At 35.0% G+C, this 16,097-nt stretch overlaps 1 protein-coding gene across 1 annotated transcript; it reads right to left on the bottom strand.

Annotated features, from left to right (window-relative positions):
* Window positions 1-13,918: 13,918 nt before the first annotated feature.
* On the bottom strand, window positions 13,919-15,322 carry LOC145102993 (aquaporin TIP2-1-like). The gene is made up of 3 exons (XM_079040521.1): window positions 15,101-15,322; window positions 14,760-15,010; window positions 13,919-14,492 (listed from the first exon to the last, which is right to left on the bottom strand). Exons 1-3 carry the CDS (start codon window positions 15,225-15,227, stop codon window positions 14,124-14,126), a joined length of 747 nt encoding a protein of 248 aa, XP_078896647.1. The 5' UTR covers window positions 15,228-15,322; the 3' UTR covers window positions 13,919-14,123.
* Window positions 15,323-16,097: the final 775 nt, after the last annotated feature.

Below are 16,097 nucleotides of genomic sequence, written 5' to 3' on the forward strand. Positions count from 1 at the left end.
GGCAGTCAGACCCCAGATGTACCTTTCTATCTTCTTACTCTCTGGAGTAACCATTTTAGGGCATAGTGCTGCCAGGTCGCAGAACCTGTCAGTGTAGGTCACCATGTCTGAGCCAACCATGGTATGTTCCCATAGTTCTTGTTCCAGCTTTTGTACCTCGCCTCGTGGGCAGTACTCTTCCAGCATTAACTCCTTCAGGCTTTCCCAACCTATTGATTTAGCCACTGATAGGGTCAGTGACTTAACATAGTTGTTCCACCATGGCAGGGCTTTGTTGGAGAAGGTGCAGTCAGCAAACTTCACTTTGCTCCCTTCTGGGCATGGACAGATTTCGAAGACCGAATCTGTTTTCTCGAACCATCGCATCAGAGTGATGACTCCACCATTTCTGTTAAAGGAAAGGGGTTTGCAGTTGGTGAAGTCCTTGTAGGAGCACTCCCTAGAGCGCACAAGGACCTCACTGTGAGTAGAATGAACAGGTGTTCCACCTCCGCTGGAACTGGAAGGATGATACTGAGCCTTGGTTGTTGCCACAGTCGCAGCTACTACAACATTCAGAGTTGCCGCGTCGATTTGTGGAGAAGGTGTTGGAGTTATCGGAGTGGTGTGTCTAGATGATCGTCGTGGAGGCATCTTGCTAAAAAGGATACAATATGAAAGGAAATGAGTCTATAACAGTGGATAAAAGCTGAAAGCTGAAAGACTGGATGTATCGGGTCCTGATTTCCACAGGGTTCTAGAAACAATTCATAAAAGAGTCTATACCTAATAAACTCTATGAATTTGAAATAACTATCCTCGAATGAATATTGGTTGCCTGAATAACTGTTACCAGTTGCATGAGAGAAAATAATCCTAACACGTAGTGTGAGAAGTGTCTCCACTCGCTCATTAAATTAACAAGATTATTATTTATTAGTGTGACGTGTTAGACGTTATGAACTTGCTCTTGTTCCTCTTTGATTCTTATGTTGTCTGGGTTTGTCGTGCGAGAATGAATGTGACTAAAGAATCTATGTGATTTAGGGTAACTTTATGGGGTGATCCTTACAGAGTCATGCTTATAATTGTACAATGTATATAAGTTGTATATAATTTAAGATTAGATAGGCCTTCGAATAAATGATCCTACTCCAAGACCGCAACTTAATAGGGAAGGGTAGTGAAGCGTAAACCACAAATTCTAAGTCTATAAGATCTAAATTATATAAAACCTTGAGAGTATACATTGTAAGAATATAGGCCTATCCGTAAGGGTCTTTTAAGTTATCATGTAAGTTGTTTATATAGTGCCTAAAATACTCCTATAGTATTTTAACGTAATGTACTTGTTCTAGAATATTGTTGACTGGTGCGAGGTAAGTTTTAAGACTGTTGCAACACCACATCACTCTCAAACACATGTCGGTCACATCTCCAATGAATATAGTTGATCAGACTATATTGACCCTAGCTATGATTACATAACTGCTCAGGTTTGACGACAGTGTTCAACCTTTAAATACTTTAGTACTGTTCTCCTTGTGATACTCGTTCTAGTATGTATACATGTATAAGCAAGTAGGTATATTTTTATAACTTATCGTTATACTCTTAAAATATATCATTATCCAAAGCACTTAAGCCCCATTGTATTTATAGTTGTATATCTTTTATCGGTTGATATACTTAGTTCACTATAAACAATGCTCTGATACCAATCTGTCACGCCCTAAAACCGGAAAGACGGAAACGTTCGGGGGTGTAGGACGTCATGTTTAGTATCACAAGACATGCATCATAGTAAGCAAAGTAATGAACAACCATTACATTAGAAAGAAAGTGTTTACAATGTGTGTGTTCACAAAACATAGAGTACAAAAGCAAATAACAAAACAAGACTTGAAGCTATATTGCTCCATCTTCTGAATTCCCAGCGCGAGTGCCTGTCTACTAGTTTCCTGAGAATACAAGTTATTTAAAAGAGTTTGTCAGCAATTAAGCTGGTGAGTTCATAAGATTTTAGTGATGTATGCAAGTTGTAGAAAGTTGTTGAAAATGTAGTGGAAAAATGAAGTAAGTTATAAGTTATGTTTTTAGAAAAGTTCGCATGTTCCTCTAGAAAATCCTATATTTCCTGCTTAGATAAGAGACACGTAAAAATGCTTCTACAATCCTTTCTATGAGTACTAAATGAATACAAGTTATATACAATTTGGAGTAAACAAACAATCGACTGTGCGCATCTGCCCTAAGTCCACAACCTAACGAGGAACAGGAAGTAAAGCGGATAGCACACATCCCATTGTTTGTTAGGTCCTTGATGTATATAACTCTAGTGTATTCGTTTGTTACTCATGGAGTTAATTGTAATAGTTCCTTTATAATTTATGAAAATATTCTTTAAGAAAACCCTTATTTCTTATAGTAAAATAGTGACCACAGTAATTACTTCTATAATCACTTAGTTTATACTGGCTATACATAATTTAATATCGAATAGATAGTTATCTGCCCTAATCCCACAACCCAACGAGGAACAGGAAATAAGGCCGAAGGCACACATCCAACGACCTATTGGGTATTAATGATGTATAACCATGACGCATAAACCAAGGTATTATAGAGTCAATCACCTAAAGTCCTTTAAGTCTACACTGGATTAATAAAATGGAGTAAACCCTTTACTGGGAAGTTTCTAGTTTTGTGTACTGAAATATATGATTTGAAAAGTGTGCTTTGTACTAGAAAACTATGCATTGAATTTGTGTCCTATGACCTGACTCATACCTGGTACCTGTTATGATGTCTTAATGTGTACAGAACATATATATAACTAAAATCGAATAGATAATAGGTTGGGTGAATCTGCTCTAAGCCCACAACCCAACGAGGAACAGGAAATAAAGCGGAAAGCACACATCCTATTATCTATCGGATACCATACATATATATATATATATATATATATATATATATATATATATATATCCCTTAATGTAAACATTAAGGAATCATAAGGCTAGCTTTATGGTCCCTTTCTACTGTTTGTACTAGACATGACTGTTCCGTTTGTCGTTTGTAAATTATAAGTACTGTAGTATTGTAATAAGTGACTACTATTGTACTAATTTCCTTAAATTGAGTATTAAGGTATAATGTGATTGCTAGATCCCATACTAAACGCTCTCCCTGTCAAAAGATTTTGGGAACCAAATGCGACCCCTGAAATGATTTCAAGCCGTGAACATCCACATTATGATTATATGATCATGTATACCCAATATAATTATCACCTTTTGTTTAAAACAATACGTTAGTGATTCATTGGTATAGTTAGATCCTGTAATTGTTCCATGCTATAACACCTTATTATGTTTGTTCTGTTATCGTGTATTGTATCTTCCTCCCAGTTTCTCTTTATTGTGTGTTCTCTTATGTTATCGCGTATTGTATCTAGTATGAACTGACTCTCTAAACTGTACCCATTATAGTTTACTAGTATTTTACTTTAACTGTTACTGAAAAGACTCATTTTACTACCAAGTTATGTTTGTACTTTAAAAACGGAGTTTTGCTAAACTATAAAGCAACATAACTGTAAACTAGTTTTTGAAATGTTTTGACTACTTATAGAAGAGATAAGCAACATTTTGAACTATGTTTATAACAAATAATTACACAATTATCATTGTGTTCAACTTGTATCCCCCCACCTTAAAATCATTTAAAACAGTTAAAAGATTTAGTACGAGGTATGAACTCACCTGATGTGGGTGATTCAAACGAGTATGCGTGTAAGGATGAGAAGTTCCACGAATGAAGTCCTGAGACACAACAAGTCCTAACTGATATATAATGACACATATTGGCATGAATATAGTGTTTTTAAGCAACTATATGAAAGGAAACACCTTTCGGGACTAGGAAACACTTTGGCCAAGTGTTGGAATCACATGTGATTCAACAAAGGAAGGTAGATGGCACTCACATGAGTTTACTACCATGGGTGTACGGCCCAAGGGAGTTTACGGCCGTAAACTAATGGCCACTCATGTATAAGTGCAAGCTTGAAGGCTTGGGAAGTTTTAGGGACTTTTGTTCTATATTTGCATGAGAAAGACCCACCCATAGGAGGCCTTTGATGAGTTTACGGCCAAGCATGGAGCTTACAGCCGTAAACTCATAGACTTTATGAAATGGGGATGTTTTAAGGTTATACAATCATCAAGGAAGAGTTATGGGTCACTATCTTTGCATCTTATAGGGTTTTAAGGCTCAAACATGTCCTAAAATTGAGTTTACGGCCAAGGAGGATCTTGGGCTGTAAAATCATGATGTTCTTGGGAAAATGTGTGTTTTAAGTCTCTAAGTATGAGTCCTAACTGGATATGAAGTATAGGGTAGAGTACTTACGATCTAGAAGCTCAAAATGGTTGATATTGGCCAGGAACACTAGTGTGTGTTCTTGGTGTTCTTGGTGAAACTTGAAGATCTATACAAATATTATTTTCATGGATGAAATCATGAGATGATGCTAGTTAAGAAGGATTAACAACAACTGAAGAAAGAACACTTACGATTTTTGAAGATCGGGGATGAAGATCGGGATGATAGTTGAGAGAGAAATGGAGTGTTCTTGAGGAGGAAGTGAAAGAATGAAGAAAATTGAAGAATATGAGCCTATAAAAGGGGAGTCACGGCCAGGGTTAGGTTTACGGCCGTAAACTCCACATGTTGGAGTTTAGGGATTGAATCTTGTACTGTGGCTTTAGCAGATACTTTCTAACACTTATTCCTTAAGTGTACTAGGCTTAGAACACTCAAACAAGCTCCAAATTGTGTTAAATGATAGCAGGAATGAGTCTGACACTAAGTTGAGTTGATTGATTGTGTCTTCGAAGCAAAAAAATTTCGGGTAGTCACTTCATCTATACTCCGCTAGATGACTGGATCATCAATAGCATCTATATCAAGGCCTCTCATTATTTTATTTGGTCATACAGCAACTATTACATCTACCCATGTTTTACCCAACACGTTTTGTAGATATAAAATACATATACAATTTAAATCATTTAAAACATGTATAAAAATATTTCACCCAGCATAGACAACAAGTATTCAGACAATATGGACACATAACACATAATTTACATTAAATACTACATATCTATGTGTAAGATGAAAGGGACCATGCACTCACTTGAAAATGTGGTTATTCCGAACTCATCTAATCGAAAGTGAGCTTCTCCCGTACTAGACGTATTATTTATTAGACACATTCTAAAGGCAAGATATCACTCTTAAAATATCTTCCGATTGGTATCATTCACTATCGTAAGCCTTCTCATTTCCTCCATTTGCTCAGTCTACTATGAATCCTTATCATGACATTCTATACACAAAAGTAAGTGTTCGGTGTATCGAGACGAGAATATAGATAGAGGAAGATTTAGACGCGTATTCCTCCGTATTACTCCAAAAAGTTACATGTCAGTTCTAATATCGTAATTAAACGTTTAGAAACCTGAGCACATAAAATTTCCAGATCTGGTCAGCAACAAACCATAGATCCGATCTAACAATAACATAAAGCATCATAAATAATTTAGCACATAAAAGGATTTTAGGCATCTTCCCTAATTAAGCCTAGTGCTTGTGTCTATTCAGGTGTACATCCTAAAATATATTAGACACACTCCTCACAATCATTGCTTAGCATTCTAAGTTTAAGTCTAAAAATAAATCCTTATTCTTAGTTCGCTTAAACAAATGCTCTGATACCAACTGTGACATCCCCACTTTCACGGCCAGAAAAGACCGATTTTGTTTATGTTTTATAAAAATCAGAGTACCTCTTTTAATAAAAATGTTGCGGAATTTGTTCCCAGTAAAACATGATAAATACGTTATCAAAGCATTTATGAAGAAAAGTATTTTTATTCATTTTAAAACATTTGGGATGTCATCGTCAATACAGAAACATAAGCATAAACAGAACTTACATTCATTATCACTAGTGATTTATATCTCCTTAATCTCTAAGTGTAATGTAACTTCATATCAACACCTATGATATAAATAAACTGAGTGGGTTAGGTTGGGAAACCTGGTGAGTACATAGGGTTTTCAACCCACAATAAATAAGTTTTTTAACTTTATCAAACCTAACTAATCTGATTACTCGTTCCCGTTATCCTCACTTTACGTCCCTAAAACATCTAACACAAGGGACCTAGTCTAAGGGACTTTCATCTAGGTGACAACACATGCTTCAGGATTCCTTAGCAATTCATGACAAATAAGGCAACCATGTGGGGGATGAAGTACTGCTGGTGAGCACACAGTTCAAATAAACATATACAAGTTGCGAGCCTGCTAGCGTTCCACGGGACTGTCTAGAATAGTCCGTGGTCGTCATCTATACTTTGATAGATGACTGGATCATCAATAGCATCTATATCGAGGCCTCTCATTATTTTATTTGGTCACACAGCAAATATTACATCTACCCATGTTTTACCCAACACATTTTGTAGATATAAAATACATATACAATTTAAATCTTTTAAAACGTGTATAACAATATTTCACCCAGCATAGACAAAAAGTATTCAGACAATATGCATACATAACAAGTAATTTATATTAAATACTTCATATCTATGTGTAAGATGAAAGGGACCATGCACCCACTTGAAAAGGTGGTGATTCCGAACTCAGACAACGCTTCGCTTCTGAAAAATAATTTCCTTCGACGAAACCTAGTATTATTACCTCTAGAGTTTAGTATATTATTCGCCGAGACTAATTAAGTCTAGTTATTATTACTATTATATAAGCGTTAAACAATACTTATATAACCCGTAATAACAGCCCAAATACTTATTATAAGTTCCTAATAACGTTACTATAATTAAATAAAAGCTATATTAAAAATAGCGTAGGCGTAACTCACTTACAGCAGGTTTTATAGAAAACCGAGATTTGCTTGGAGCAGCATTCCCGAGCCGAAAATCTCTTCTTCTCGGAGCCGTCGAGCACTCTGGGGCTTTCAAGGCTAGAGAGAGGTTCTAGAGAGAGTGAGAAAGTAAAGAGAAGAAAGAATAGGACAGGTGTGAAGAAAATGAGGGTGGGAGAGGTTCTATTTATAGGGTGAAAAATGGCTGAACTTGGTGCCACATGTCACCATCTAGTGGCAAGACTTGGGGAGAAAGCAATGGCCAAGATTGTGCCATATCACCCATTTTCGCACAGCACACTTTCGACTTCTAAAATCCGTAATTTTCACATAAGACCTCCATTTTCAATGTTCTTTATATCCACGCGTAGGTAAAATAAGATCTACAACTTTCATTTTGACTCCGTCAGCTAATTCTCGACTGATCTTAAATTTAACAGTACGAGGAGATTATATTGTTAAATGTCCGCGTAAAATTCATAACTTCTACATACGGACTACGTTTTCTTCTGTCTTTTTACCGTTGAGTTCCTATTAATGAGATATTCAAATTTAATTTAGGTCATAACTTCCTCATACGAAGTCAGATTTGGGTGTTCTTTTTATCGACGTTCTCAGATTATCATATTCTACGAGTTTTGTTTAGATTACTAAGGCTTAAAAGTTATCTACCGTAAAATCACTATTTACGTCTCCCGGTGTCGTGCCGGTTTTGTTGTAAAACTTCGACGAGCCATAACTTCTTCGTTATAACTCGGATTTCGGCGTTCTTTATATGTACGGAACCCTGGTAACATATACTACAACTTGATTAAGATTAATACTTCTAAATAATATTCCATAAAAAACTCATTTTTGATGCTCATCATCTCTAAATTGACTAGTCCGGATTTGCGGGCGTTACAATTACCCATCCCCATTATCTTCTTCATTCCTAAGTATCTTCCCTAAAGATTTATGCTAATGGTCATCTCCTACATTGTATTTATCTCTCATCTCCTTACATCGCGTTTCTTTGTATGTCTGTTCCTAAGGATCATCGCCTACATCACATAGACAGTACTGATTCAGGGATTACTACCTCAATACGTGTCCAGTAAGGGTTAGGGTATCATCGCATGAATACGTAGTTACAACATCGCCTAGACTCATAATTCATAGTAAGGGTTTAGAGTATCATCGCATGAATAAGTAGTTACAACATCGCCTGAACTCGTAATTCATCACCAACAGGTTATGAGCCCGCTGGTGTTTCCACATGATTGTCTAGAATAGTCAGTGATCGCTATCTATACTCTGGTAGATGACTACATCGCCGGTCGAGGTTATGGTACCTCCTCTCATCTCACATCACCTATTTATCATCACCTAATTATCATCACATTTATATCATCACCTTTCTATCATCACATATCTTTCATCACTTAACTCATCTTTCATCACACACCAACTACTTCATCTACCCATGTTTTACCCAACATACTTGTAGATATAAAATACATATACAGTTTAAATCATCTAAAACATGTTTAAATCATTCATCTAACATATATATCAAGAACATTATAATATGAACACATAACACATAATTTATATTAAAAATACTTCATAACTATCCGTAAGATGAAAGTAACTATGCACTCACTTTAGTAGCATGATTTAGAATCTAACTAGAAACAGTCAGTGGTTCGTGATCTTCAGGCTCGGGATGCGGAAACAGCCTTCGGAAACGAGAGAGAGAGAGAGAGAGAGAGAGAGAGAGAGAGAAGAAATGGTGTAAGGAATGAAAGGGTCTCGCTTGCTATTTATAGGCTGTTTTTGGCCCATTCACGTCGTGAACATGATAGGTTCACGTCGTGAACCTCCATGAGTCATCCTGTAGCATTAATGCGCGTTTTCTAGCCCCTATTAGTGTCCCTGACACGTTTCATGTCGTGAACTTCATGTTCACATCGTGACTTAAGGCGGCTAGGGTTTCTGCCACGTGTCATGCCCTTAGACAGTTGCATCTTCGGAAGGTCATAACTTTTGTATACAAGCTCTGTTTTCGACGTTCTTTATATCCACGCGTAAGTGGAGACATACTCTACAACTTTCTTTTAGGTCACAAAGGCTAAAAAGTATTTAATCATAAACTCACTTTTTATGACTCCGGGTGTCATGCTGGTTTTGTCGCGAAACTTCGACAGGTCATAACTTCTTCGTTATAACATGGATTTCAGCGTTCTTTATATGTACGGAAACCTTGTGACATATACTAAAACTTAGTTGAGATTATTTATTCTAAATAACCTTCTATCAAAAAGTAATTTTTGATGCTTATCGTCTCTAAATTGACAAGCTCGAATCTGCGGGCGTTACACTAGATGCTCTTTCTCTTCTTCTTCAAACCTCCAAAACACCACCAAAAGATCAAGAACACAAGGAGAGGCTAGGGTTAGGGTGTTACTGAGTTTCGGGGTGAAGGAGGATGGTTTGGAACCCTAAAATGAAGCTTATGGGGTTTAAATACGATGGAAACCTTAAAAGATTGTGACCTTGGGCTAGCTGCAGCGTTCCTTACGTTGTTTGCTCTTAATTCTCACACCATGAGCACAGTTTAAATTGACATTTCTATTTAAACGATCATCACATTGTGAGCTCCAACTGCTTATGTCATGAGCTCGGTTTTTGCCCAGATGCTTTCCAACTTCAAACAATCATATCTTCTTCGTTTCAACTTCGTTTTCGACGATCCTTATATCCATGGAAATGTAATGAGAAACTCTACAATGCTATAAACTATCATTTTCCTTAAAACATCACAAATTAAAATCCAATATTCAAAGAAGCCCGAACAACCACTTTACAGTTATACCCTTAGGCTACAAATCACAAACCGGACTCTCGAATCATCTAACTTACATTACCCCACCCCCAAAGGGTTCTAAATCTCTCTTTCCGAAGACCATAAGCCTCATGATAACTGATCTTCGGATCACGGCCCCGAATTAAGAAATAATTCGGAACAGGGTGTTATAATGTCTATTTGAAATATGTTATGTAAAGATGAATGTTTTTAATAAAAATATAATAAATGTTTTGGGTCGCAAACCCTCGTAGCTCACGATTCATTTTTGTCTTATGTGTCTCTTGTTAATCTCATGTATCCTACGTTGCAATTAAGCGGAAAAGATGATAGATGGAAGATAAAAGTTAAGAGAGAGAGAGAGAGAGAGAGAGAGAGAGAGAGAGAGAGAGAGAGAGAGAGAATGGAGTGGAGCTCGTTAAGTTCCTTTTTAAATGATATTAATGTAATTCTTATTTGCGTGCTATAAATTGTATGATGTTTAATGGTAAGACTCAATAGTTTAATCATAAATGTTTTTGTGGGACCGGTTTTCGTTAAATGTAGGATAATACCCGTAATGATTTTGTTAAATGCATAAGATTTTAAAGTTTAAAAAAGATTGCAAAATTTTGGGTGTTATTAACAAAATGGTATACCTCATTCATCCTTAAAACTTCACATCCATATATACTTTACGTTCATCATTTCATACATTCAAGTAAAACTACCTGTCTTAACCTTTTATTGAAATTATAAAAGTATTACACCCCCTTAATATTATTAGTTATGAGAAATAGGTTTTATATTTGGAGTTTTGTAGATGAAGTTATTACATGTTTTCCACAGGAGATCCAATGTATAAAAAAATGTTCGGTAGTCTAAAAAAAATATTTTTGGACCAACTTCAGCGAAAAATATGGAATGATTCAGAAGTCCAAAAATCATTTACTTAATATGTTTGGAAAGCTCTAGATGTATAGTTTCTAATGAAAAAAATAACAAGTCTTTTAGAGTTTTGTAAAGTGAGTTATGATGTTTTTTTCCATAAAATATACAATGTACAAAAAATTGTTTGGTAGTCTAAAAATATAATTTTAGACCAACTTCAATGAAAAATTTGGAACGATTCAAAAGTCCAAAAAATCATGTATTTTGTATTCTTGAAAGCTTTCAATGTGTAATTTTCAATGAAAAAACATGACGCTTTAGTAAAATTTATAGAGCGAATTATTACGTTTTTACATATGATGTCCAATGTAAAAAAAAATGTTCAGTGGTTTGAAAAAATATTTTTGGGCCAACATCAACGAAAAGTCTGGAATAATCCACTAATATAAAAATCGTGTATTTTAAATGTATGGAAAACTCTAGATGTGTATTTTGAAATTTAAAAACACAGATTAGTCTTGTAGAGTTTGTACATGGAGTTATGATTTTCTTTTTCCATAAGATATATAGGGTATAAAAAATATTCAGTGGTATGAAAAAGTTATTTTTCGACCAACTTCAATGTGACGTGTGGAAGGATCTAGAAGTTAAAAAATCGTAAATGTTATTTGCTGGGAAAGATATTGATGTGTAGTTTCCATTAAAAAAAACGACCAACATTTTGAAATTTTGTAGAGGGAGTTATGATGTTTTTGCAACAGGAAGTCCAATGTTTAAAAATGTTTGATAGTCTGAAAAAAAATTGGACCAACTCCAACATGAAAGTCTTGGATGATTGAGAAGTCAAAAAATCATGTTTATTATATGCTTGGAAAGTCCCGAATGTCTATAAAGAATGATAAGTCTGTTGGAGTTTCGTGGAGGTAGTTATGACGTTTTTTTTCGTAGGATGTCCAGTGTTCAAAATCATATTCGCTGGTCTGAAAAAATATTTTTTTTCTACCAACTTTAATGGAAAGTCTGAAACGATCCAAATGTCCAAAACTCGTATATTTTATATGTATGGAAAGCTATGGATGTGTATTTTCTAATTAAAAGAAGGAAAATGTTTTGGAGCTTTTTAAGGGAGTTACCATGTTTTCCACAGGATATATCAATTGTATAAAAAATGTATGGTGGTTTGAAAAATATTTTTAGACCAACTTCAACTACATGTCTAGAATAATCTAGAATCAAAAAACCATTTATGTTATATTTTTTGAAAGATCTGGATGTATAGTTACCAATAAAAACGGTAAGTCTTTTAGAGTTTTGTGGAAAGATTCATAACATTTCTGTCACACGTTGTTCAGTATACAAAAAAAATGTTCGGTGATATGAAAAAATATCTTTTGGACCAACTTCAACAAATAGCCTGGAATAACCAATATGTCAAAAAATCATGTATCTTATATGTTTGAAAAGCTCTAGATAAAAAACAACAAAACTTTTGGAGTTTTATAAAGGAAGTTAAGATGTTTTTGTCATAGTCTATCTAGTATATATAAATATGTCTGTTGGTCTGAAAATATGTTTTGTGATATTAAATATTTCATTGGGGTGAAAATATGTTATGTGGCCTGAAAATATGTTTATATTTGTAAGATCAATAGTCTCATGCCCGTGCAGTGGCGGATCCAGAAAGTAAAATCAAAGGTTGCACAAATTCTTTAGGGGTTGCACTATTAGAAATTTTTTTTGTTACCGAGTGAAGTTTCCGTCACAAAGTCGTCACTAAACCAATGAATTTACACTAAATTTATAGCTATCAGACTTTGTGATGGATTTGTTACGGATTAGAGACGGATTTCCAACAGTTTTGTGACTGATTTTCGAAAAAAAAAACATGAAATTTGCATTTGACGGGAAAATTGGAGGGGTATCCCGGGCTACATAGTAGCTCCGCTCCTGTGCCTGTGTTTATGCAGGTTTATCGCCTAGAATCTAGATTGCTTCAATATCATTTAGAAAATTAATAAACCTAAAGATAACTTAACAATCACTGCCAATGGAACGTATTTTCTTTATTTTAATTACATTGGTGATTGGTATATGTATGCATATAGTTGAACTATTTCAAAGATCAATATATCCTGCGGACTTCACATGGACCTATCCCCTAATTTGACTATATATCACCGAATCATATATCAGATTGTGGGCATAGATATCAAGTTTGAAGACGCTATACATGGTTTATGGCTCATTGTTTATCTTGTTTTTTTTTTTCCTTGGAAACTTTTAACATATTATTGTCATATTTTGCACCATATGGCATTATGGTCAAGCAATTGGTTAAATATAGTATTTTATATTAAGCAATGAAAAGAAAATCTTTGTTCCGTTTCACAGTCATATTAGTGGTCATAAAAAAACAGTAAAAAAAATCCAATTATTAGAGGTAAGCATCTCAGTAATTCCATTTCCAATGTTTAATAATGTTATCATTGTGGTAGAATGGCTCACATGATACAATTAAGCTGATAAGAACAATCATAAGAAAGTAATAGCGTTAACGACAATGCTTGAAATACCACCAATGAAGAATTCTTAATTCTTTATATATGCTTATGGGATTGTTAATCTGGTATGGATCGAGTTGGATTGTTGATAGTGGTACCCCATGTCAATATGTCATGTTACATCAATTGAGTATTTTTATTCAACTTACACTCTAGGTGAGGTTGGATATGTTAAAGGGTACGCTATGTTAAAATATTAAGGACACTGTAGGCTACTAGCACATGTCACATCCAATTTAATGCTCTTAATTAGAAAGATATTAAGATAAAATTATATAACTCTTTGTCAAAATGTATATGTCATCAAGTTTTCATGATTTTTTTACAACCATAGTATTTGATAAAATGGTGAATCAAAGTTTAACATTGCATTCATCACGAAGAATACCCCCTCATGAATAAAAAAACCGATTTGATCAATAAATCCAAATTATAAATTCACCCATTTCTCAAAAATTTGTATCTATAACAACTTTAAACTTCAAGCCCCGTATATTACATCCTACAACTTTGAAGTTTGAACATATCCGCATTGGATTGGAATCACATGACATGCATTTATTGATCAAATAGGCCCACCACCCACTATATTCTGTTTTGCTTAACTCATTGAAAAAAACAACCCAAAGGGGCCCAAAACCTACCAAACCAAAGTAAACACATAATGTGGTCCTTTTACAAACCAATAATGCCAAATTAAACACAACATGTGGGTCCTTTTACTAACCAATCATGCATTTGCTCCATTACCCAATTACGAAAAAACACAATCTTATGAGCATCTCATAAATATGAATAAACAAGAACAAAGAAAAACAAACAAATTGCTTTTCTACTTATTTGTACAATTAAAAAAGCCTTGGAACTTAATTCAACACAATCAACCGATAACGATGAAAATCTAATAGTCGTTGGAGACGGGAATGTGTTCATCGGAGGAGATGAACACATTTGGATAAATGGCTCCGGCCAAACCACCGCCGATGAGGGGTCCGACCCAGTAGACCCAGTGTCCAGAAAAGTCAAAGCTGGCTACAGCAGGTCCAAAAGATCTAGCTGGGTTCATTGATCCACCAGAGAATGGACCTGCTGCCAAAATGTTAGCGCCAACAATGAACCCGATTGCCATTGGGGCAATTGTGCCAACTGACCCCTTCTTTGGGTCACATGCGGTGGCGTACACTGTGTACACCAACGCAAATGTGATAACAATTTCGAAAACTACTCCTTGAATTGCTCCTAAGCTTCCAACATTGTGTGTAGGAACAGCCTGAAAAAAATAATAATATAAAACATAAGTATTATTTGAAAAAACCACTTAACCTAACATAATAAGTATTTGTAACTTTATAAATCTTTTTATATAAAAGTCTTCTAATATTACTTTAATGGTTATAAAATTATAGTAATAAATTAATCGTTTATAAAAGAAACAAAAAAAATTAAAAATAATACTCCTCATATTATCCAAGTTGTTTCACCTGCTCATTTTGCTTACGTATAGTACAAATCGTAAAGAAAAGTCTACAATGCTTACCAGGCCTCCGGTGACGAAGCTGAGAAGGAAGCATGCGACGGTGGAGCCAAGAAGTTGAGCGATCCAGTAAAACACGCCGGTAAGGACGGTGATCTGGCCGCCGACGGCCAAACCGAAGGTGACAGCTGGGTTGACGTGGCCGCCGGAGATGTTGGCAGCGATTGATACGGCAACAAACAGAGCAAATCCATGGCAAACAGCGATGGCTACAAGACCAGCTGGATCTAGGGCAGCATCTGCTGTTAATTTGCCTGTATTAAATTAACAAAAAAAGGAATTGGGTTATGGAGATATATCATGATAGATCGGTTAGTAATGGTTATGGGGAGTTCTGAACTTACCATAAGCGATGGCAGAACCTACTCCGGCGAAGACGAAGAGCAAGGTGGAGATGAACTCTGCAATGTAGGCTTTGATAGAGCTGCCACTGAAGGAGTCACCCAAACTACCAATGGCGATTCCAGGCATTTTGTGTAGAGTATTGTATTAATGGATAAGGAATAGCTCAATTTGGAAAGGAGATGGAAATAGAAAGAGAGGGTGATGTTGAATATGGCGCTCTATGTACAACACTAAGAGGGTTTATATACTAAAATTTCCCAAATAATGATCACGTAAATACAAGAGTATTATTTTATTTAGTTAATTTCAAGAACAACATATTTTATTGAAAAAACATTTATGGCAAAATATTTTAATTTTTATCAACAATAGTAATTTACGTTCTTACGGCATCCACAATACATTGAACTCTATAAAGTTCAATGGAATGTCACATCATCATTCACTATTTCATACAATTCTATTCATTTTTATCCCACAATACATTAAACTCTAAAAAACATATTAAAAAAGTATTTATTTAAAGATTTAAAGACTTTCCTTTTTCCATTGATGAGTTCAATGACCATTGAACTCCAGATCCATTAAATGCCAATGTGACATTTCACAATGGTGGAGTTCTATCCATTAAATGGTAACTAGGCATAACACCTTATTCAACTCTTCAATTAAACTCTTCATTGTGGATGCTCTTAATTCTTTTTTTAATTATATTTTTTCGGAAAGGCAAACACACACTTATACATTATTGTTAAACTACTTTGTCACCAACGACACTTGAACCTTCAAACATTTGATCGAAGGACAACTTTGTACCAACAAAAGATACGGCTGAGATACAATCTCTCTGGTTATAATTACGTGTTAGTATAGAATTACATATTATGTTAGACCATCCATCCACCCTTATGCGTATTTGTATTATAAAAGCTCTTTGTATATTGATATAAATATCATATAATATGGAAATATCCTTATGAAAACAATCATTCATTA

This window comes from Lactuca serriola, chromosome 4 (genome assembly GCF_051521515.1).
Source record: "Lactuca serriola cultivar US96UC23 chromosome 4, Lser_US96UC23_V15, whole genome shotgun sequence".
In the NCBI taxonomy this organism is placed as follows: domain Eukaryota; kingdom Viridiplantae; phylum Streptophyta; class Magnoliopsida; order Asterales; family Asteraceae; genus Lactuca; species Lactuca serriola.

Coding starts and splice junctions, on each gene's coding strand:
- LOC145102993 (XM_079040521.1), bottom strand. CDS start 15,227: ATGCCTGGAATCGCCATTGGTAGTTTGGGTGACTCCTTCAGTGGCAGC. Junction 15,011..15,100: donor AGGTTCTGCCATCGCTTATG/GTAAGTTCAGAA, acceptor AATTTAATACAG/GCAAATTAACAGCAGATGCT. Junction 14,493..14,759: donor GCTTCGTCACCGGAGGCCTG/GTAAGCATTGTA, acceptor TATTTTTTTCAG/GCTGTTCCTACACACAATGT.